The sequence below is a fragment of the Manis pentadactyla genome, chromosome 4 (assembly GCF_030020395.1).
Source record: "Manis pentadactyla isolate mManPen7 chromosome 4, mManPen7.hap1, whole genome shotgun sequence".
NCBI lineage: Eukaryota > Metazoa > Chordata > Mammalia > Pholidota > Manidae > Manis > Manis pentadactyla.
Window position 1 is genome coordinate 135238948 of NC_080022.1, and position 21586 is coordinate 135260533.

A 21586-nucleotide genomic window follows, 5' to 3' on the forward strand; every position below is an offset into this window, starting at 1 on the left:
AACCTCGTGCCCTCCTCCCCGGTCCTAGGTTTGCCCAGCTCAGTGGTCCTAACCTGCCAAGTTTGGTTTGAAACCCAGTGGTGAGAAGAAGCAGTTTCCACACTGTAATTCCGGGGAAAGGAAATCCCGGGGCACAATACCTCTAAAAACCGCAGAAGTAGAAATAAACTTTAAAATCCGTTTATTGCTTACAAACTTCAGTTCGGGGCCTTCTCTTTCCTGCTCCAGCAGCAGCAAAACCGATCCTCCCCTTACCTCTCAGTACAGATAAGCCCTCTGTGCCCAGGTAATTACCCACTGATATGGAGATGAACTTCTTTCCACCCCTGAGGAATGATGCAAATACACTAAAGCCATACTTTCTCCACCCTTGAGCGCCTATTGATGTTGCAGACGTCCTAAAGCCATGCGGGATATTCTGGAAATATTACAATTTTACCCACACACACCTTGCAGTGACTTGGTTAGGGGGATACAGCCTGCCTCCTCTTCCTTTTTTTTCATACCCTCTAAGCAGCCAGGGGCCCCAACCTCCTAGAGACATCTCACTCGGGGCACCAAGGGGCTGGGGACCAATTCCCACCACTCCAGTCCACTTCAGCAGCAGGCTCCCAGCTCTCCGCATTGCCCATTCTTATTTCCCACCCCAGCTCATTCCAAATGCCGAAGGCGGGTCACCAGGCGTTGTGACTTGTGTGCAGGCCGAGACCTCGGGTTGCGTGGTGTGTGAACTGGTGTACAGGTTTCACTGATGAGCTGGCACGTGGTTTGGGGCTGAGGGATGCCGTTGAGGGCAAGTGAAGCGTGGGGACGGCTGCGAGGGCAGTGATGCTCAGTCCCGGTTCACGGTGAGGATAGCAAATGCCGCAGCCATTAAGCTTGCGGCTCGCGGGAGCCGAAGGAAGCGCCGGCGCCGCGGCGCCAAGCGCGCTGCCCCGTCGGGCTCCGCCCCCGCCGCCCTGCTCCCGCAAGTCGACCGCTGCGCCCCGCCCCCGCCCGCAATGCCCGGATGTAGGTGACGTGCGGCCGCCATCTTCCCGTCCCGGGCAGCCAGCGCCAGTCGGAGCCAGCGCAAGCCGTCGCTGCCGCTGCCGCTGCCGCTATCACTGCCGCTGCCAAGTCCTCCGCCCGCTACCCCCGCCATGTGAGTCGGCCGCCTGCGCCCACACCGGGCTTGCCTGCGCCAGCCGCCGCCATTGGGAGCGCGCCTCGGGGTACCCTGGGTTCGGCCAGCGCCCGTGCATCCCGAGGCCAGGCCGGCGCCCGTGACTGCGCGCGGGCAGCTGGAGAGTCTCGCGTTTCGGGCTGCCCGCGCGGGCTATGGCCGCAGGAGGGAGCGGACCCGGCGTCCGCCCGCTCCGTCCCTGTCTTCACTGCCTCCTGTTCTTTCGGGTCGACCCCGGACCGTGTCTGTGAGGTCGTCCTCATTTGACAGGATGGGAAACAGAGGCCCGGAGGTTGAGGGGGGGACCTCTCGCTCAAGGTCACGCAGCTTATTTGCGGCGGGGCCTGACTGAGTCCAGGCTCCCGTCGGATGGCCTTCCTCCCGGGTAGATGCAAGAGAGGGACGGATGGATGGACAGGCGTATGGGCGGAGCCCTGGCTGCGGAGCCGGAGGTTCCAGGCTCTGGGTCTTAATTCGTCCCTTCCCTCAGGTCTGCTACTGCAGCAACTGCCCCCCCTGCCGCCCCGGCTGGGGAGGGAGGCCCCCCTGCGCCTCCTCCAAACCTCACCAGTAACAGGAGACTGCAGCAGACCCAGGCCCAGGTGGATGAGGTGAGTGGGGGCGGGGTCAAAGGCAGTGTGGGGAAGATCCTGAGAGTTGGCAAACTGGTGTGGGGCCCATCTTGGGTTGGAGATAATAGCAGTTCACATCTATGAGTTTTGAGACAAAGACACATCATGCCCCATCCCTGTCAGCGGGCGCTTGGAAAGGCTCTGGGGTGGTAGTCAGCCTTGTTAGCCTGGGGTGTTTCAGCTTGGGCAGATGTACTCTGGTGACAGGCTGCTTGGGTCTCAATAAATAGAGGGTGCTGCTGTGACATCTGAGATGCCTGGCTACCAGCATGCCCCTGATATGTGCTCCCTGCATGTCCCCAGGTGTGCCAGGCATGATTTGTGTGTGTCCTTAGCATGTTAGCCTGGCAACACTATATGGGCTCGTGATGGAAGAGTGCCCTCACTGAGGCAGGCCTTGACACGCCCTCTGCCTCATGGGCCCCTCCCTAGGTGGTGGACATCATGAGGGTGAATGTGGACAAGGTCCTGGAGCGGGACCAGAAGCTATCGGAGCTGGATGACCGCGCGGATGCACTACAGGCAGGGGCCTCCCAGTTTGAAACAAGTGCAGCCAAGCTCAAGCGCAAATACTGGTGGAAAAACCTCAAGGTAAGGGTGGAGGCAGGCTGGAGGGCAGATAGGAGAACTGAGGTATCATGGTCTGTCTTACCCTCTCTTCTTGCCCCCAGATGATGATCATCTTGGGAGTGATATGCGCTATCATCCTCATCATCATCATCGGTGAGTCGGGTGGAAGTGGCTAGAGTCCTTACCCTGGAGAGGTTTCCATTCGTAATTTGGAATTTTGAAGGTCATTAACCTAGTTTATGCTATTCAGCAAAAAGCATGTATTGCTGCCGATGGCAGTTCTGATTCATCCAGAGCCCAAAGCCTTCATGTTGTTTAACCTGCACTTTGCCTGGTTCTGGGCAATTTCTGTTAGGATTTTTGGAGACTGGAATGCTGGTGGTTCCCCAGTGCTCCCTTCAGGACTTGGGGCCTGAGATCCCAGTGTAGGAACCCTGGAACTGGGCAGTGAGAGAGCAGGAAAACCCCTCAGGCTTGAGACATGGCTGGGGAGCCAACTACCCCATTGGTTGAGAGCTTGTGGTCTATGAGGGCCAGAGGATTAGGGGTCTGGCCCCAGGACCATACATGAAGTTGAACAGACCTTGGAACCCACCTGTCCAGCCCCGTTGCTTTACAGATGGAGAACCAAAGCTGAGAGGGGAAGGGATGTCAGCCATTTGGGGAGTGGGGAGGTTCGGAGCAGGGCCAGGCCTGACACCCTGCTTTTTCTCTTTCTCCCCTCTCCCTCTCCTCCTCTTTCTTTCCCTCTCTACAGTTTACTTCAGCTCTTAAACCCCTGAGGAGCCTGCCCTGCCCAGAGAAGGGCCTCTCCCCCCCAATCCCCAGCTGCTCCTCCACCTCTCAGCCATATCTTCCAGCCCCCCTCCCCTGGATCCGTGTGTGTGTGTGTCTGTGTGCGTGCCCCCCTGTAAATAGCCAGCTGTTATTTATACATATATAATATTATATATATTTGGTCTGTTTGTAGTTTTATTACTAGAAGATTTTTCCGGTTGTCCTTAACACCCCTTCCTGAGGTTCCCATCACCTCCTTTCTCTTTCCTTCCTTCCGTCCCTCTCTTCCCGATCAGCCCCAAGTTCCTTCCTTTGCATCTGCTATGCAACAGTCCCTCTTCCTCTCCTTCTTTCCTTAGATTTAGCTGACCTTCCTCCTACCCTCACCTTCCTCATATCCCCCTCCCCTCTACCAAAACAAAAAGGAATTGTCCAGGCCTCTTGTGGTGCATCTTTTTTGCATCTTTGGGAGGCTCTGAGACTGGCCCCACTTGGTTCTAAGAATCCCAAGGTCTTCTGGGAGCTTCCAGCATGTTAATTAGCAATCATTTGCATACCAACATCCCTTTTGGTTTCCTTCATTTTTGTTCTATCACTCAACTTGATTCTCTCCACCCATGTTTTTTTTTTTTAACTGAGGAGTTAGTTCCCATTGGTCCTTTGTATCACACTTCATTTGCATGACATTACTTGCAGGTGGTTGGGGAGCTTGGGCTTTGGGGAAGCCATGCTCTTCTGGCCCCCAGAAACATTCCCTCCTAGCCCCTAGTCCAGTTTGCCTCCCCTACCCCATTTTCCAAACCTCTTGTCCCCTCCTCTCCCTTCCCCAGCTGATATGTAAGTGTCTTGGAGTTCAGTGTGTTATGATGGACCAATAATTCTGCACTTGGAGTCTCTCCCCACATTCCTGCTCCCTAGTTTTCATGTGGGGCACTCAACCGACATTCCCATGGGGTCTCCCTCCCTCTCATCTGCCTGATTTGCCTCCTTCTCCTCCCACTAGGAGAGTTGGGGGTTGGCCACAATCTGATCTCTTGGGAGAAGTGGCTACCAGTGTGTGGAGTCATCACTGCCTTGGAGAGGAGTGGGGCAGGGCAGAGAATCCCCAGTTCTTGCCTAAAATCTCTGGTCCCACCCCTCCTGGGGGTTGGACTGAAAACCTTCCTCCCCAATTTGGGGGGTGTTGCCCCCATTACTGCCCAGCCCTCTGACTGCCCCCCTCTGAGTTCAGGGGGGGTACTAGTCACTGCCAATGTGTGTATGGGGCTGGCTGGAAGATAGGGATTCTCACCCATCTCCAGGATCGTCAAGCCCAGAGAGAGCTGTCTCTTCCTTAGGTCAAGTTGAGAGAGGAAAGGTCTAAGGTCTTTTTAAATGGCACAATTTTAGGGGTCTGAGGGTGCAGTTCCTTAACCTGCTACTGGAGGGGACCCCCCCAACCTCCCCCACACTCAAGGTTTCAGTGTGAAGGGGGAGCAGGGAGATCTAAGCTGTGGTGTGAAAGGGTAGGAAGAGATGCTGGGGGTGGGGGTGCTGTGTTCTAGACACCCCATATTATCCCAGTGTCCCCTGACCCCCTTCCCTCACCCCATGCCCCCAATTCTGTGACGCATCCAGATTGTGAAAATGTACAATAAATGTGTAATGAGTAACCAGGTGGTGTCTGTTCTAAGATATTTTTTTAACCAGTGGGAAGGGTATCAGATCTGCAGGTATACCAGGAAGGTTGAGAAGATGCTTTGGGAAGGGACTGAACATTGTGAGAGGGCGTGACCTTGTCCAGGGCAAAGTGTGATTCCCCAAATGGCCACGAGTGGGCACCAGGAATTGATAAGAGGAAGTGTTCTTGATCCCTGTGTCTCAGTCTGGTGAACCAGGGAGGTCAGGGCATCCCGACTTCCCTCCTTTTTCTCCTCAGGGGGGATGCTGCTGCTGTTTCTTGGATCCCTTTCTACCGCTTGATTTAACTCCCAGATGCTCTGCCATTGCTCTTGTGATTTACTCCTAGGCCCAAAGTAGATGACCAACTTCATGAAATATCTCTTCCCTTTGGTACCCAGCACAATATCGGCATCCAGAAGGGGCTAATAAATACTGAACCAGTAGGGTCAGGGAGACCAGCTGAGTGTGGTGTGGAGCTGGCCACAGATGGCTCCTACCCCTGCACTCTGTTGTTTTAGTAGTGACCCCACACTGACTTCTTGTAGCCTCCAAGGTCCATGACGCCCCTGATGTGGCACCCTATAATTCCTATCCCCAGGTGCCTCAACAATGAGTGGAGTGTTAGGTGAGCCGTGGTGGGCTGACTTCTCTGGACTGCAGCATGAGGATTCAGCAGCACAGGATCTAGATAATGTTTCTTTTTCCTTAATTTGTCAGCTCCTAAGAACTACCAGGGATGCTTCTAAGCAATAGATTTCAAAAGGTGCCCAGGTGATTCTTAAAGTTAGGATAACAGTAATTGTAATGTCCACCATTTACTGAGGGTTTATTGCAAACGGTGCTCAGGATTGTTTTTGTGCTTCAGCTACTGAAGCCTTTCCAGGTTTGGGTTCCTGTACATCCTAGGACCCTTCATAGTGTCAGGGACCGAGGTTCAAATCTTGGCGCTATAACTGATTTGCATGTTAATCGTATGACGTAACCTCTGGATATCAGTCTCGTTTGTGAGGCAGTGTGGTAGTAAAGGAGCCGGCCTCCTCCCGGTTTGTAAGAAGCGCCTGGCCTGGTCCACAGAAAATCAGGAGGTAGCTATCATCGTCGTCATCATCGTCACGTGGTACGGAGATATGAAGACCGCTTCACCATAAAGCTCGTACCTTCCAGCTGTTCATAACCTCAGGAACCCAGGGCCAGAAACCCATCGCGGGGGGAGGGACGCTCTTGTCAAGACGACTGATCGCCCTGGTCCTGACACAAAACTACTGCCACCGCCACTGCCACTCACATCTGCGCCTGCGTACAGGTGTCACTCGCTGCGCCTGCGCAGACTCCGCAGTCTCCGGAAAGAGTGTCGTCAAGGAAAAATCCCCAGCTTCTAGGTAAACAAGTTGCCGCGTGAGCCCGCCGGCACGTGTCCTCTACAGCTCCGAAACCTCTCAGCCTATGGGGAAGTTTGGAGGGCTGGACGGGCATTTGCGTCACTGATCTAGGCAGGGTGGGATGTTGCCAGAGCCAATAAGAACTTCAAAAGTGGATGGAGGCTTGGCTTATCGTAAAACTTCCAATCAACGTTCTGGGGCGGCCCCTCCCGCACGTGGAGCTCGCAGGCCTGTTGGCAAGATGGCCAATGAGAAGATGATGACAGCCGGTAGGGCCAATAGCGGTTGGGTGGGAGCCGGGCGGCCGCACGCGGCGCGGAGCATGGGTCGGCCTACTTAGGCCAATAAGCTTGAGGGGCGTGGCAGCCCTGCGGGTGGGTGGACCTGGAATAGCCAACCCTAGTCGCCGAGGTTAGGGATGGGAAGAATTCGGACTCTGCGTGCGCCGCGAGCTGTGAGTGCTTGAGAGTTGGGGAACATGAGCGGCGGTCGTTATGAACTTTTCTAGGGTGGTGTGTTCTGTCAGGAAGGGTGTTAATGGAGTGTGTGTGTGGAGGGGGGCGGGGAATCATGCGAATGTGTGATCGCTGTGGTGGAAGCTCTGATGGTTGTGAATAGAGCTCTCTCAGCTCTAGAGAGACGGGGGAGGGGGCCAGGCAAGAGTCACTGACATCAGGTCCCTCACCGGGACCCCTGACTGCCTGGAGGGAGGGGCCCGGACGCCCTCAGCGACCTAAGTGAGCTGTGACCGCCTGCTCCTAGGGAGGTGTGGGTACCGGACTCCTGAGAGCGAGGGTTGGGGTGGGGGATATAGCAGTGCGTGGCTGCTTTTGGATAGGTGCCTTAAACACTTGAAAGAGGCGGGATTCTGAGACTGGAGGGAGAATCTTGGTAGAGCGGGTAGGAGGGTATCAATGGGTGTTGACGTGGTGATTTTTTAGAAAGGGTGGTGAGATGATTTGTGTGATCCTGAGCCAGTAATATCAAGGCCCTGGATGTCTTTCTTATTTGTGAAGGTGAGGGGTTGGGCCTTGGTGCCATCCTTGGGTTTAAAGGTAGGGTAGCAACTGCTGGGTCCTGAGAGGGAGGATACAGTTATACAGATTGGCTGTGTACGTGTCTTCCTGAGACCCTGGGAGTGAGGAGGCACCAACAGGGTGCTCTGGTAACAACCAACCAGACCTTGGTAAGATGGGAGAGTGAGGAAGTGGGGTTCCTACCTAGGAAATCCCTGGGACTGATGACTGCTAAGGTGATCTCAAGAACTTTGTGAACATGTGAAAACTGGGGCTATGATGATTCGGATTGTGTAAGGAGTGAAAATTAAATGCCTGAGATCCTGTCCAGAGGAGGGTGGAGGGTGGATGGAGTCTGTGTTCTAGGCACCAAACTTAGAATCGGCTGTATATTTAAGAGGCCCAGGTTCCCCAGTGGTGGGTAACACCTCATAGGTTCCTAAAGGGTAAGAAGCCAGAATGACAAGCCATTATCAAAGCTCAGATTTAAACTCTGGAATCCACTTGTTAAAAGCCAGAGAACATATGAGGCAATTTAGGCACGTTTAGTAATTCTGAACCTTAGTCGGTCTTTGTGGAATGGAGATAATAATACCCATCTCACAGAATTGTTCTGGGGATTGAACAAGATAATATATGTAAAGTGCTTAATAAAATGCCTGGGTCATGTTTTAAAATTGTTTTAACTTTTAAAAAAAGAGGCTGTAAGATGAAAAAACAGTAGTGACAGATTTATGTGAATGCTGTGGATGGAAAGTATTCTCAGGTTTTTCTGCAAATTTTGGTGACTCCCATGCCATTTCCTTATTCCTGGTTCTTCTGGTCTTCAGGTACCAGCTTGCACCCTTTTATACCTCTCCCAGGTTCTAATTCCCAAGCGGGGTCATTTGCTTTCCCAGTTCAATTTCCTCATCCTAAACCTATTCTCCTCCGTGCCCCTCCTCCCTCTCAGATGCCACAGTAACAAGAGGTTCAGGTTGGGAAGGGGGCCCCTGGGAAGGAGCAAAGGTGCGTGCTCTCTCTCAGAACCTGGGCCTCCAACTTCCCCGCCCGGACTCTTTGGAACTGGGCCAGCAGATGTGTACAGTTTGGGAGAGGGGGAAAGCAGTGCCAGGAGCTGTAGGAACACGCTGAGGGGAGAGCGGTGCGAGTGTCGAGGAGAGAGGCAAGCGTGGGGGCGGGGGCGGGGGACCCCCTTCCTCCTAATCCTCTCTCCAGGAATCCCTGGCTTTGGGACAGGATGGCTGTCGTTGGGTTGGGGGAGGCGCCCAGTCTGGGAGCATGTCCTGGGCCACCAGCCAAGAGAACAAGATGTTCCCAAGTGCGCTGGCCGCCGCCCTCTTGGGCTGGCCACCTCCCAAACCGCTGCCTCTCCAGTCTCCCTGCCCCACATTCCCCGGCTGCCTTGCCCGGCCCCTTCCTCCGCTTTGACGTCACCACTGTCTCCCGCCCCCCTCTCCTCCATTGACGGCAGCAGGGGTTGGTTATTGTGGGGACTGTGAGGCAGGATAAGCAGGGCCTTGAGAGCAGGTGGGGGCTTCTAGAGTGCTAGACCCGTATGTCTATGCAAAAGATAGATGTGGAGGTGGGGGAACAAGAACTGCCTTTGTTAGGGGAGAGCACACCTAAATCCCTAGGGAGAGCCGGGAAGGAAAAAAAAACGACGTTTCCAGAAGAGTTGTCTGAAAATGAGACAAGGGACTAGGCCATAGTATATAAGTTGGGGTAACATTTTGAGAATCCAGGCTCCTGAATTCTTTGTTTCCTGGCTTTGGTTTTTCTGGGTAATATATTTTATAACATCCCTCTGTCCCAGCTTTTCCACAGAACCCTCCTCCTCCCCCGCCCCTATGGAGAACACCATTGTCTAGGAAAGCCTAGGCCACGTGACAGTGAGGGAAGTACACCCACATACGACTATGCCAGCTTATGCTTGTGGGCCTGTTCACTTGCCACCCACATTTCCCGGGAGCCCTGAGAGGAACTACTCATCACAGTCTTGGATAGAGGGGTCTGTGTAACTGCAGCTCTCCCTGGCCCAGTCGGACACTTTTTTTCTCATATTAGGACTCAGTGTTTTGCTCCCGCGACCACCCCCTTTCAACCCCCCACCTCCCCATCCCCACCCCCATCCGTTAGAAGTTGTAATTTCCAGCCCTGTCTCCACTGCTGAGGCCCCTTGGGCTTTTCTGTCTATCCCTGTTAACAAAATCACCAGGTTTATTGATCACTTATCATATGTAGGGTTCTGGGAATACAATAAAGTGACAAGTGAGGTTCTTGGATCTTTTCCTACTTGTGGAGATCTGAAGCCCTCGCCACTCCACCTTTCTCTGTCTAGGGTCCCAGTTGGTCTGTTCTTTCAGTCACCCCCTCTATTACCCTATAGTCTTGGCTTCCTGGCCCCACTTTTGGGGCAGCCCTAACTGTGGGTGGCTGCATCCTCAGAGGAGAAGAAGCACTAGTCACCATGTAGGCTGCCTGGAGACCTTTTCTCTGATTGGCCACAGAGGCACCTGCTATTGTTTCCCTTCACAGCCCCGTATTGGCTCTTGCTGTCCCTTCTATTGTTTGCACCCTCCCCCACACTCCACCCCCCCATCACACGTGGACCCTCAACTGCTCTCAGCTGTCAGCAGGATTTAAAGTGTCAGAGGAAGGGGTTGGGTAAAATGGCTTTATTATGATGCCAAAGCTTGGGAGGGGAACCCAGGTAAGGCCAAGCCAGGTTTCTGTTTGTCCCCCTCCTCTCAGGGACCAGACATCTTATCCAGCTTGGCCCACCTCCCAGGGTCTGCATTTCTTTTCCTCATCTCTGTTAAGGCCACCGTGTACTGTTCTGCAGGGCTGCTCAGCACCTAACTGTGGTCCAGGCATTTTTCCTTGAAGAGGGGCAGCTTACCTCCTCTCCCCTCCATTCCATTATTTACTGTGCTAGGCGTCCTGCGCCCATTGGCTGGGCGGTTTTCTCTGGGGCCCTTCAGCCCAGCGCCAGCACCCAGATCCACGTGCGCCCGAGTGTGTGACAGTCCTGACCTCAGTGGGAGCCAGTAGCCAATCAGGCGCCGGGACCAGATCCCCAGCCAATCGGGGGCGGGGCCTGCGGCTCTGTCGCCTGGAGGCCAATGAGGGGCAGTGCCAGGCATTATGCAACCCGCCTCCTGGCTCCGCTGAGCTTCCACTCCGCTGCGGACTTGCAACCACCGGGGTCGGGCGGTCGGAGGGCGCTCGCGCGGCCAGGTAGGCATCTCCACGGCCCCGAGGCAGATTACCGCCACTTCCAGCCTGATGGGCTGCTTTTGGCACAGGCGCTCAGACGGCAAACCAATAATACGCCTGCCTTGCCGCTGTCCACCCTTCCTTGGCCCCCGGGGACCTAGATGTTCCCTGCAACCCTGCACCGGGTGTCAGCACTCCTAACCCGCTTACCTTACCTCCAGCTTTGTCGCCCGTTGCCAGCTATCCCGGCCCCACACCCAACATTCGGCAGGCATGTCCCCTGCAGCCTTTTTTGTCACTCAGGAGTCCTCGGTTTTGCCCAGCACCAGGACCCCTTTCAGGCCTTCCATGCACCCCGCGCTCCCCCCTCCAATCCCTGGCCCCGCGCCGGCTGTGATGTCAGTCCAGTTCGGGCTGGAACATCCCGTTCCCGTCGCTAGTTCCTGCTGTTGGCCACAGCCTTCTCTTTTCTCCTGGCACTCAGAAAATGCTTGGGGCCCTGGGAGTGTAGTTGAAAGAACTATCCTCTGTGGCTGTTGTGCGTCCTTTGCTCAGAGGTGAGGGTGTCTGCTTCGGATGGGGTGGGGTGAGGGGTGTCTAGGAAAGTAGAGGACTGAGGAAGGAGGATTCCTGGGTCCCTGACAGTGGCAGGTGCCGACTTCGGTTCTGGGGTTCGGGAGAGGGTGCAGGGTCCGGAAAAACGCTGTGTCTTCACCAGAATGACGAATCCAGGCGAGAGCTTTGGCGCCGAGGGCGGTGGCGGTTGTGTTTTGACCCTGGGAGCAAGGCCAGACCCCGGAACCCCGATGGCCACCGGGCTCTCCAGGGACTGGGGACGTATTAGAAGTGGGCGACCCCCTGGCCCCACCCAGTAGTGTGGGAGTGGGTCGCTCCAGTTTCCGCCGGGAAATGGGGGAGGGGTCGCCCCTTCCACCCTCCTGTGGTCCCTACGGCAACCGCTGAGCTCAGCTGCTGACGTCGGTTTCCCTGGCGACCGCGGCGGCGGTGGCGGAAGCGCGTGGTGGGGTCGCGCATGTGCAGCGGGGGTGGCACCGCCCCCGGATAAAATTAGCCCGGAGGCCTAAATATAGGAGGTGACAGGCTCACCTCCTAATCGGATACCTTGGAGTCCCAGGCAGAGTGGGGGCCTATGGGATTTGGGGAATGGGAAGTGTCCGGGATTTGGCCCACCGCCGTAGTTCTAGTCTATTGCTCAGGCGCTACTTACCCTGGCCACTCTGGCTGGGAATGTAGGGGAAAGCTCAGAGAGGCCCTTTCCCACCTGCAACCGCCCTCCGGGGACAGGAAATGGAGCATACATAGGCTCTCTTTTGGAAGCCTGGGGTCCAGGAGCGTGAGGGCAGGCAGGCTGAGTGCAGCCGGCAGGTACTGTAAAGTTAAGAGTCCAGCTTTCTCCAAGTCCTACTTCCGGGTCTCTCTCCAGGTACCTGCTGTGATCGAACTTCCGAATCCTTAGAGGCTTGGATCTTCCACCTCATTACCGCCGCCAGGCTTCCCGGCCCCCTTGTGCATTCGTGGTGGCCTCTCCGCCTTCTCTCTTTTCCTCCCGCCCTCTCCATGGCCCAAACATGAGCAGTCCTCTAGAAGGAGCTGATGGGATAGGGGACCCCAGGCCAGGGGAATCCTTTTGTCCTGGAGGGGCCCCATCCCCTGGGCCTCCCCAGCACCGGTCTTGCCCTGGCCCCAGCCTGGCTGATGACACAGATGCCAACAGCAATGGGTCAAGCGGCAATGAGTCCAATGGGCCCGAGTCCAGGGGTGCTTCACAGCGGAGCTCACATAGCTCCTCCTCCGGCAACGGCAAGGACTCAGCCCTCCTGGAGACCACTGAGAGCAGTAAAAGGTGTGTATGGGTATGTGTTGCAGGGTCTGGGAGTAGGCTTGTGAGCAGGATGAACTAGAAGATAGGCCAATGGTGTTGGCCACTTTCCCCTCATTTGGGCCCATTCCTTCTTCCCAGCACAAACTCTCAGAGCCCATCTCCACCCAGCAGTTCCATTGCCTACAGTCTCCTGAGTGCCAGCTCAGAGCAGGACAACCCATCTACCAGTGGCTGCAGGTTTGTGGGGGGAGGGTGGGGGAGGGGCCTGGGGGCCTGGGCCACACTCTGGGGCTAATGCCTCTGTACCTTCCTTTCTTGTGGGCCCTGTAGCAGTGAACAGTCAGCACGGGCAAGGACCCAGAAGGAACTCATGATGGCTCTGCGGGAGCTCAAGCTTCGCCTGCCACCAGAGCGCCGGGGCAAGGGCCGCTCTGGGACCCTGGCCACATTACAGTATGCTCTGGCCTGTGTCAAGCAGGTGCAGGGTGAGTGGTACTTCCTGGGAGGGCAATGGCTGGGTCCTGGGATGCCATGGTGGGGCAGTCTCCTCATTATATGCTTCACTACCCTCACCCTGCAGCCAACCAGGAATACTACCAGCAGTGGAGCCTGGAGGAGGGTGAGCCTTGTGCCATGGATATGTCTACCTATACCCTGGAGGAGCTGGAGCATATCACATCTGAGTACACTCTTCGCAACCAGGTCAGCTGCTGCCCGGCCTATGCCTCCCAGTCCACCTCCATCCCTACTCCCACAACTCCTGAATCTGCTCTTGTCCTCGCTTTCTTGCCTAGGATACTTTCTCCGTGGCTGTCTCCTTCCTGACAGGCCGCATCGTGTACATTTCGGAGCAGGCAGGTATCCTGCTGCGCTGCAAGCGCGATGTGTTCCGGGGTGCTCGCTTCTCAGAGCTCCTGGCTCCCCAGGATGTGGGCGTCTTCTATGGTTCCACTGCCCCATCTCGCCTGCCCACCTGGGGCACTGGAGCCTCAGCAGGTGAGGTCTTCAAGTGCTTGCAGGGGAGGGATGAGAAGTCTCCAGAAGTTCTTGCCATGAGGGGGCCAGAGGACCCAAGCTTTTCCTTGCTGAGTTCCTCTCAGCCCAGAGAGGGTATGGGAGGCTATGCTCATTGCCCTTCTGGTCTGTCCCAGGTTCAGGCCTCAAGGACTTCACCCAGGAGAAGTCTGTCTTCTGCCGTATCAGGTAGGTGGGAGAACTGGGACCTCCCACCTTTTACAAACCCTTCTTTGCTGTGTGGGATGTAATCTGGGGGTGGAGGGTGGGTGGCCCCCATGGTTAGTCCCTAATGCCTCTTTCTTTCTCTCACTAGAGGAGGTCCTGACCGAGATCCTGGGCCTCGGTACCAACCATTCCGCTTAACCCCATATGTGACCAAGATCCGGATCCCAGATGGAGCTCTTGCGCAGCCATGCTGCCTACTCATTGCAGAACGCATCCATTCGGGTTATGAAGGTGGGCAGGCCAGGGGCCTGGCCTGGTGGGGGTAAGAGTAAGGGTATCTTCTCTAGGCTAGGGATGTAGCAAGACATGGGTCTGGGAGGCATGACCTAGCCCTTCAGAATCTTAGAGCAGGGAAGGTATTATGATGGTGAGTGTTGGAGTCCCCTGTAAAAAGTAGAGTTGGATCAGAGCCCCAAACGAAGAAAGGATGAAGAAGAATGCCTTGTTCTCAGTTTCATTATTGGTTTGGTGCACAAGACCATCTTTGTAGACCAGAGGGTCCAGGGCAGAGCTGTAGGGAGGATTGCCAGTCAGCTTGGACCCAGGCAGTATGGAGGACTGAGGAGCTGGACCATTCTGGATGAAACCCAATGGCCACTCTTTCTGTGCCTCAGCTCCCCGGATCCCCCCAGACAAGAGGATCTTCACTACACGGCACACACCCAGCTGCCTCTTTCAGGATGTGGACGAAAGGTGAGGTCAGGACCTGGTGGAAAAAGGGCTGGCCAGAGCTGAGGCCATGGCCACTCTGATGCCTTCTCCTGTTTCAGGGCTGCCCCACTGCTGGGCTATCTCCCCCAGGACCTCCTGGGGGCCCCAGTGCTCCTGTTCCTGCATCCTGATGATCGCCCCCTCATGCTGGCCATCCACAAGAAGAGTGAGTTCCTCTCATCCTGTTCCCCCTAGTCTCCAGGGCTTCCTAATAACTGCCCTTGTGGTTATATCCCTCAGTGCCCTGGTCTGTCCTTCAGTAGGATCTCCAGTAGGGTACCCCCCCCACCCCATTACCCAGATCTCCCTCCCTTTGACCCTCACCTCATTTCCCACTCCCTTCAGTCCTGCAGCTGGCTGGCCAGCCCTTTGACCACTCCCCTATCCGCTTCTGTGCCCGTAATGGGGAGTATGTCACCATGGACACCAGCTGGGCTGGCTTCGTGCACCCTTGGAGCCGCAAAGTGGCCTTTGTATTGGGTCGCCACAAAGTGCGCACGTAAGTGGCAGTACCCCAGAGCTGGCATTGGGGGAAGGGATGGTGTAGGAGGGGGTAGGGCTCAACTCATCCTTCCACAGGGCACCCCTGAATGAGGATGTGTTCACTCCTCCGGCCCCCAGCCCAACTCTGTCCCTGGACCCTGATGTCCAGGAGCTATCAGAGCAGATCCACCGGTTGTTGTTACAGGTGAGAGTTAAGGGGAGGGGGCCTGGGCAATGGCAAGCTGGTAGGGAGTGGGCCATCAACATCTAACCGGTCCCTCCTCTTGTGTCAGCCTGTGCACAGCCCTGGCCCCACGGGGCTCTGTGGAGTTGGCCCTGTGACTTCTCCAGGCCCTCTTCTCAGCCCCGGCTCCTCCAGTGACAGCAATGGGGGAGATGCCGAGGGGCCTGGGCCTCCTGTCCCGGTGAGTGTCCCCCTCCCACTTCACCCTCTAGTTCCCCATTTTCCTGGTCTTCTCAGAATCAGCATAGCCAATCCCAGAGGAGCTCTACCTTGTCCCCATTCCTTTTCCTCCATGGCCTGCTCTCCTTGCAGCCTCCATGCCTCCCCACTGACACCTTCTTATTGCACTGTGCCCTGGGCCCCTGATGCTGACCAGGCCCTCCCAATGCTTCCCTGCTTTGTCCCATAGGTTACCTTCCAGCAGATCTGTAAGGATGTGCATCTGGTGAAGCATCAGGGGCAGCAGCTTTTTATTGAGTCCCGGGCCCGGCCTCCACCCCAACCCCACCTCCCTGGTACGTTGGTGAGGGTGTGGGTGAGGAGTGAGACCCAGGGGTCCCTTGACCTTCACCCCAACTCAGAGGAGCTCTTCTCTCCTTTATCTCTCCTTGTCTCAGCTACAGGCACATTTAAGACCAAGACCCTTCCTTACCAGTCCCCAGACCCAGAGCTGGAGGCCACCCCTGCTCCAGTCCAAGCCCCACCAGCCTTGGTCCCTGAGGAGGCTGAGAGGAAAGAAGCCTCCAGTTGTTCCTACCAGCAGATCAACTGCCTGGACAGCATCCTCCGGTAAGGCCAGCCAGGCACCTCCTCCCACTCAGGCCCTGGCCTTACCTCACCTGCCAGTCCCCCCTCTCATCCTCTGGTGCATTGTTAGGTACCTGGAGAGCTGCAACATTCCCAGCACAACCAAGCGTAAATGTGCCTCCTCCTCCTCCTGCACTGCCTCTTCGGCCTCCGATGATGACAAACAGAGGACAGGCACAGTCTCTGTGGGGGCCAAGAAAGGTAAAGGCCTGGGGCATGCCCTGCGCCCACTGCCCAGCCGTGGCCCGCTGGCCCTGTGTCTCTACCCTTCTGCCACTGGGGCCCCCACTTTGCTCTGCCTTGCCCCCCTCCCAGCCTCCAGATCTCCAGATTCCTCCCTACTGTCAACCCACCCCCACCAGGGTTTCCTCTTCTGACCTCTTGTGGGGGGTCACAGTGGTAACTGGTGCCATCTCTCTGCACAGATCCATCGTCAGTGCTGTCTGGGGAGGGGGCCACCCCGCGGAAGGAACCCGTGGTGGGAGGCACCCTGAGCCCGCTCGCCCTGGCCAATAAGGCGGAGAGCGTGGTGTCCATCACCAGTCAGTGTAGCTTCAGCTCCACCATCGTCCACGTGGGAGACAAGAAGCCCCCAGAGTCGGGTATGGGCGTGGAGTGAGGGGGCAGTGTCCGGGTTCCACTTGGTCCCCGCAGCCAGAGCTCCCTCCTGCCTGCTTTTCCCTCCCACTGTGGTCCCTGATGTGGAGAAGGAGGCCTCCATCCTAATGGGGGTCTACTGCTGCGTGCTCTCCCTCCACCAGCTTCTACTGCTTTGTCTTCCCCCTCCTGCTTGGTGTGCTCTTATGGTCGGTTCTCACACAAAGTCTAGGGTCAGGGGGTTTAACCCAGAGTTGCTGACCACAGAAGGTTTGAAGGCAAGGACTTTTGAAACCCCTGAAGGGTCTTTGAGCATTGACCTGGAAAACGTGTGAGGGAAGGGCAAGAAAGGGCTTCCCTTCCAATAGGTAGTGCCACTGGAGCGTACTGAGTATTCTCTCATCAAGGGACAGCTTTGCATGGAGAAGAGGGCCCAGAGCTAGTCCTCAGTGGTAGGGAGGTGGCCAAGAGATGCACCTGGGGCCTAGGCTTGGTTGTGGGGCAGAGGTCAGGGGTTGGCTAAGCTGTTGGATAGGAGCAGGTCAGGTGGGGGGGGAGCAGGGACGGTGCAGATGTGTTAACCCCTAAGATGATTTTAATGACCTTTCCCTCATCTCACTTTTCTCAGACATCGTCATGATGGAAGACCTGCCTGGACTGGTTCCCGGCCCAGCCCCCAGCCCCGCCCCCAGCCCCACAGTAGCCCCTGACCCAGCCCCAGATGCCTACCGCCCAGTGGGCCTAACCAAGGCTGTGCTATCCCTGCACACACAGAAGGAGGAGCAGGCCTTCCTCAGCCGCTTCCGTGACCTTGGCAGGCTGCGTGGACTTGATGGCTCCTCCACGGCCCCCTTGGCCCCTGGCGAGCGAGGTAACTACCTGGGACATCCCTGAACCCTCCCACTGCCCAGTCTGGGCCCACATTTTCTGGGAAGAGGGTTCTTGTGGGGGAGATGTTTCTGCTCCAGGGACTCAGGCTGATGCCTCCACCACCAGGGCCCTGCCTAGGGACAGGCTCCTTGCTAGCTGGGGTTCCTGGCTGCAGCCAGAGGAGGGCAGCCTGGGGGCCGGCTCTGAGACTGGCAGAGAGATGCTCAGTTGCAGGTAAGTTACTTCAGGCCCAGCCTGGGGACAGGGGCAGGAAGTATCCCCACTTAGGACTCAGTTGTCACTAAGAGATCTGTAAATAGACTCTGGACCAGATACAGGCAAGGAGGGCTTGAACAACTCCGGGTTGGGTGGAACTTCAGGGGCAGATGGCAGTCTTCTGGGTGCCCGAGGGAGGTCCCTTACAGGCAGATGCAGGACTCAGAACTGGGCTTTCCTGCTCACCTTTTCACTCTGCTGTGAGCTAGGCAGATCATGACCTCAACAGGCAGTAGGAGTGCCCAGGCTGACAGTGGCTGTGGGAGTTTGGTGGATGGACCAAAGCTGCCTGCCTGTTTGCAGTCATGGACCATCTTGTCTTCTCCCATTTGCCAGCATGCCTATGTCCAATGCATACCCACAACTTGACCCCTCATGTAACCCTTCCTTTCCCTGGCTCCTTTCTCAATAAATACCCTTGTCCCTACCTCCTGTAATTCTTCCCCAAAGATTTCTTCCACTCAGTTCTTTGTAGGCCTGTAGGCCAAACTCTTGTCTTGGGCCTTCACCTGCCCTCTTTCCTGGTCAGAGTGGCATGGCAGTGGTGGTCATAGGGGTGCTAATCCCCAGGTTGAGGCTCTCACTAACCCTAGTCTCTCCCTACAGGCTGTCACCATGGCCCCATACCTGCTGGCCGCCGACACCACTGCCGATCCAAAGCCAAGCGCTCACGCCACCACCCAACTCCCCGGGCTGAAGCTCCCTGCTATGTCTCCCACCCCTCACCTGTGCCACCTTCTGCCCCCTGGCCCCCACCACCAGCCACTACTCCCTTCCCAGCTGTGGTCCAGCCCTACCCACTCCCAGTGTTCTCCCCCCGAGGAGGCCCCCAACCTCTTCCCTCTGCCCCCACTTCTATGCCCCCTGAAGCTTTCTCTGCTCCTTTGGTGACCCCAATGGTAGCCTTGGTGCTTCCTAATTATTTGTTCCCTACCCCATCCAGCTATCCCTATGGGGTACCCCAGACCCCTGCTGAGGGGCCTTCTACCCCTGCCTCCCACTCCCCTTCCCCGTCCCTGCCGCCACTGCCCCCCAGCCCTCCCCACCGCCCAGACTCTCCACTATTCAACTCGAGATGCAGCTCCCCGCTCCAGCTAAATCTGCTGCAGCTTGAGGAGTCCCTCCGTGCTGAGGGGGGTACTGTTGCAGGGGGCCCTGGGAGCAGTGCTGGGCCCCCACTTCCCAGTGAGGAGGCTGCTGAGCCAGAGGTCAGACTGGTGAGCACTTAACCCACATCCTCTTACCAACCCCCACGTAGTTCTGTGCCACCACTGTTCCTCCACCTTGTGCTCCTTTCTGCCCTGCCCTCTGCCTGCCTGGCCTCAGTCTCCAGGAGATGGTTTCATGGGGTGGGAGACCCCAGCTGAATTTCTGAAGGATGCAGAAATCAGCTGCCTCATCTGTGAAATGGGGACAGTCCTGTCTATCTGACAGGTAGCAAGCACAGCCCAATAACTTCTAAGAGTTTATCTGCAACTTAGAAAGGGTCCAGCATCATGTCCCTACCCTTTGCCGGCTCTCCTCTCAACCTGACTCCACTGTCTTGGAGTGGGAACAGAAGCCACTGGGGTGGGATATGGTCCCCACAACCAGAGGAAGTAGTTGAAGGGAGCCCTTAATCCCTCCCTGTCCCTTCTGCCCCTCTAGGTGGAGGTAACTGAGTCCTCCAATCAGGATGTGCTTTCGGGTTCCAGCGACCTGCTGGAGTTGCTGCTTCAAGAGGACTCTCGCTCTGGCACAGGCTCTGCTGCCTCGGGCTCCTCGGGCTCTGGCTTGGGCTCTGGGTCTGGATCAGGCTCCCATGAAGGGGGCAGCACCTCAGCCAGCATCACGCGTGAGTGCTCCCAACACTTCCCAGGATTGGGCAGTGGCTGGGGAGTTGGGAGGCCAGGGTCCACCTTGACTGAGTGGCCTGGGCCCATGCCTTGCTTCTGAAGGCCAGTGGGCTGGATGTGTGGCCTCGATGGAGGCCTTGTAAGGCCCTGGAGGTGGAAGTGCCAGCTGTCCTGACTCAGTTGGCTGGCTACTCTGCTTCACAGGCAGCAGTCAGAGCAGCCACACGAGCAAGTACTTCGGCAGCATCGACTCTTCCGAGGCTGAAGCTGGGGTTGCCCAGGCCAGGGCTGAGCCTGGGGACCAGGTCATTAAATATGTGCTCCAGGATCCCATCTGGCTGCTCATGGCCAATGCTGACCAGCATGTCATGATGACCTACCAGGTGCCCTCTAGGTGAGGACTTTCAGAGGCCACCTCTGCTTCCCTTTCATAGGGGTGGGGAGTCTGGGCCAGCCTCATTTCCCAGCTAAGTAAAGATTTTCTTTTCTGGGGCTAGCTCTGCCCTAGGGCTTCCCTTCTTACCCCAGCCCCTTGGAGCCCCATCATTAGTTCCTTCCAGGCCAAGGGCGGCTGTCCTGGTCTTGTAAACCCTCAACTCTCAGAGGACTGGTTCAGGGGAAGAACATGAGGCAGCAGGTGGGCAGATGGGGTAGAGGAAGAATGCCAGCCTTGTGGTCCCTAGCCCTGGCTTCCAGCTTCTGCCTTCTGAACCCTTTCCCTGGGCAGGGATATGGCCTCTGTGCTCAAGCAGGACCGGGAGCGGCTCCGGGCCATGCAGAAGCAGCAGCCTCGGTTCTCAGAAGACCAGCGGAGGGAACTGGGTGCTGTGCATTCCTGGGTCCGGAAGGGCCAGCTGCCTCGGGCCCTTGATGTGATGGTGAGAAGAGAAGTCTGGGCCCGGGGAAAGAAGAAAGAATTAAGCTTAAGTTCAAAGAATAGAGGCTAAGGGCTGATACCCTCATTGTCCTTGGGTCATTAATTCTGAGGGATGTTAATTCCACTAAGTTTGCTGTTGGGTTATATAGTGTTAAACCACATGAGTTTTTGTAGACCATTTCTGGGCCAATCCATTGCTGATGTACACCGTGACTGTCCCATGCTGGGGTCTAGATACTCTGGGTACAATGTTTTTCCAATCATGTTGGCCCCATGTGCCTCTGTGTAGACTAGTGTTTCTTGGGAGTATGTTTTTGGGAAGTGCTCTTGGGCTGGGGACAAGGGAAGCTGGGGGGTGGCAGGTCAGCAATGAGAACCCCACCTGACTCATCCCCTCTCTCCCACCAAGGCCTGTGTGGACTGCGGTAGTAGCACTCAAGACCCTGGCCACTCTGATGACCCGCTCTTCTCTGAACTGGACGGACTGGGGCTGGAGCCCATGGAGGAGGGTGGTGGTGAGGGTGAGGGTGAAGATGAGGCCCAGGCCCAAGCTGGGGCCAGGGTCTCAAGCTCTCAGGACCTGGCCATGGAGGAGGAGGAACAAGGTGGGAGCATGTCCAGTCCAGACTTTCCTGCCACAGAAAATGGTACCAGCTAGACTACATTTTGGGGCCATCTCCAGGAGTGCATGAGAAGCATCTTTCTCCCATGTCTCAACACTCAGAACTCAGATGTGGGTGGACCAACCAGTAGGAAACTGCCCCAGCTTCTCCCGCTGTAGGGGGCAGGACCCCCACCACCAGCCCACGATCCAGGGGCTGCCTCTGGCCTTTTAGGGTACAGAGGGTGGAACTCTTTAGCGCAGCCCACAGAAGCCTCACCTCCGGTGCTTGGTGAGAAGCTCTTCCTTCCCCTGGGCAAGGTTGCTGACAAGCTGCTGAAGTGATCTCTCCAAGTTCCACCTGAGCCAGAGTCCTGGTCCCTAGGGTCGGGGCTGCACTTATTTATTGGGGGAGATAGCCCTCTCTCCCACCTCCTTCCCAGATGGGAGGAGGAGGGCCTGAGGCCCAAGCAGGACCCAGTGGTCCAAACCCCTAGCTGCTCCAGGGTGGGGGAGGTTGGTGGACCATGGAGTCCCTGGTGCTGCCCCTCAGGTGGGACCCAGGTGTTCTCAGCTGTACCCTCTACCAGTGGCATTTGTGTTTTTGATATTGTGTCTGTTATTTTTTCTAATACAAAAAGAAAAAAGATCTTGTGGAATGAAGTTTAGGGTTGGGTGAGGGAAGCTATGGGGAGATGTGCCGCCCACCCCCTTCCAGGAAGGTTGTAGGGAGAGTAATTCCTCCCCTGACTACCGCAGACCTCTTCGTCCCACACCCTT

At 56.5% G+C, this 21586-nt stretch overlaps 2 protein-coding genes across 7 annotated transcripts; both read left to right on the forward strand.

The window, feature by feature from the left end:
* Nucleotides 1–985: 985 nt before the first annotated feature.
* Nucleotides 986–4800, forward strand: VAMP2 (vesicle associated membrane protein 2). 2 transcript variants are annotated; one of them, XM_057500907.1, is made up of 5 exons: nucleotides 986–1144; nucleotides 1656–1776; nucleotides 2230–2388; nucleotides 2469–2520; nucleotides 4148–4800. In XM_057500907.1, coding segments are annotated over exons 1-5 (612 nt in total). In that variant the 5' UTR covers nucleotides 986–1142; the 3' UTR covers nucleotides 4426–4800. The 2 variants fall into 2 exon arrangements, with proteins under 2 accessions (XP_057356890.1, XP_036751981.1); XM_036896086.2 differs by lacking the exon at nucleotides 4148–4800 and adding an exon at nucleotides 3125–3321.
* A 1727-nt stretch (nucleotides 4801–6527) lies between these two features.
* Nucleotides 6528–21455, forward strand: PER1 (period circadian regulator 1). Of its 5 annotated transcripts, none has more exons than XM_036895796.2 (23): nucleotides 6528–6639; nucleotides 11865–12284; nucleotides 12402–12500; nucleotides 12594–12748; nucleotides 12844–12965; nucleotides 13058–13259; nucleotides 13415–13466; nucleotides 13594–13736; nucleotides 14120–14198; nucleotides 14276–14382; nucleotides 14562–14715; nucleotides 14796–14904; nucleotides 14993–15124; nucleotides 15353–15458; nucleotides 15561–15732; nucleotides 15821–15951; nucleotides 16176–16352; nucleotides 16976–17218; nucleotides 18100–18710; nucleotides 19141–19327; nucleotides 19533–19722; nucleotides 20025–20206; nucleotides 20615–20840. In XM_036895796.2, the coding sequence occupies exons 2-22, from the start codon at nucleotides 12010–12012 to the stop codon at nucleotides 20197–20199; spliced, it is 3621 nt and encodes a 1206-aa protein (XP_036751691.1). In that variant the 5' UTR covers nucleotides 6528–6639; nucleotides 11865–12009; the 3' UTR covers nucleotides 20200–20206; nucleotides 20615–20840. The 5 variants fall into 5 exon arrangements, with proteins under 5 accessions (XP_036751691.1, XP_036751685.1, XP_057356891.1 ...); XM_036895790.2 differs by having other exon boundaries at nucleotides 6529–6639; nucleotides 20056–20206; nucleotides 20615–21455; XM_036895791.2 differs by lacking the exon at nucleotides 6528–6639 and adding an exon at nucleotides 9881–10441 and having other exon boundaries at nucleotides 20056–20206; nucleotides 20615–21455.
* Nucleotides 21456–21586: the final 131 nt, after the last annotated feature.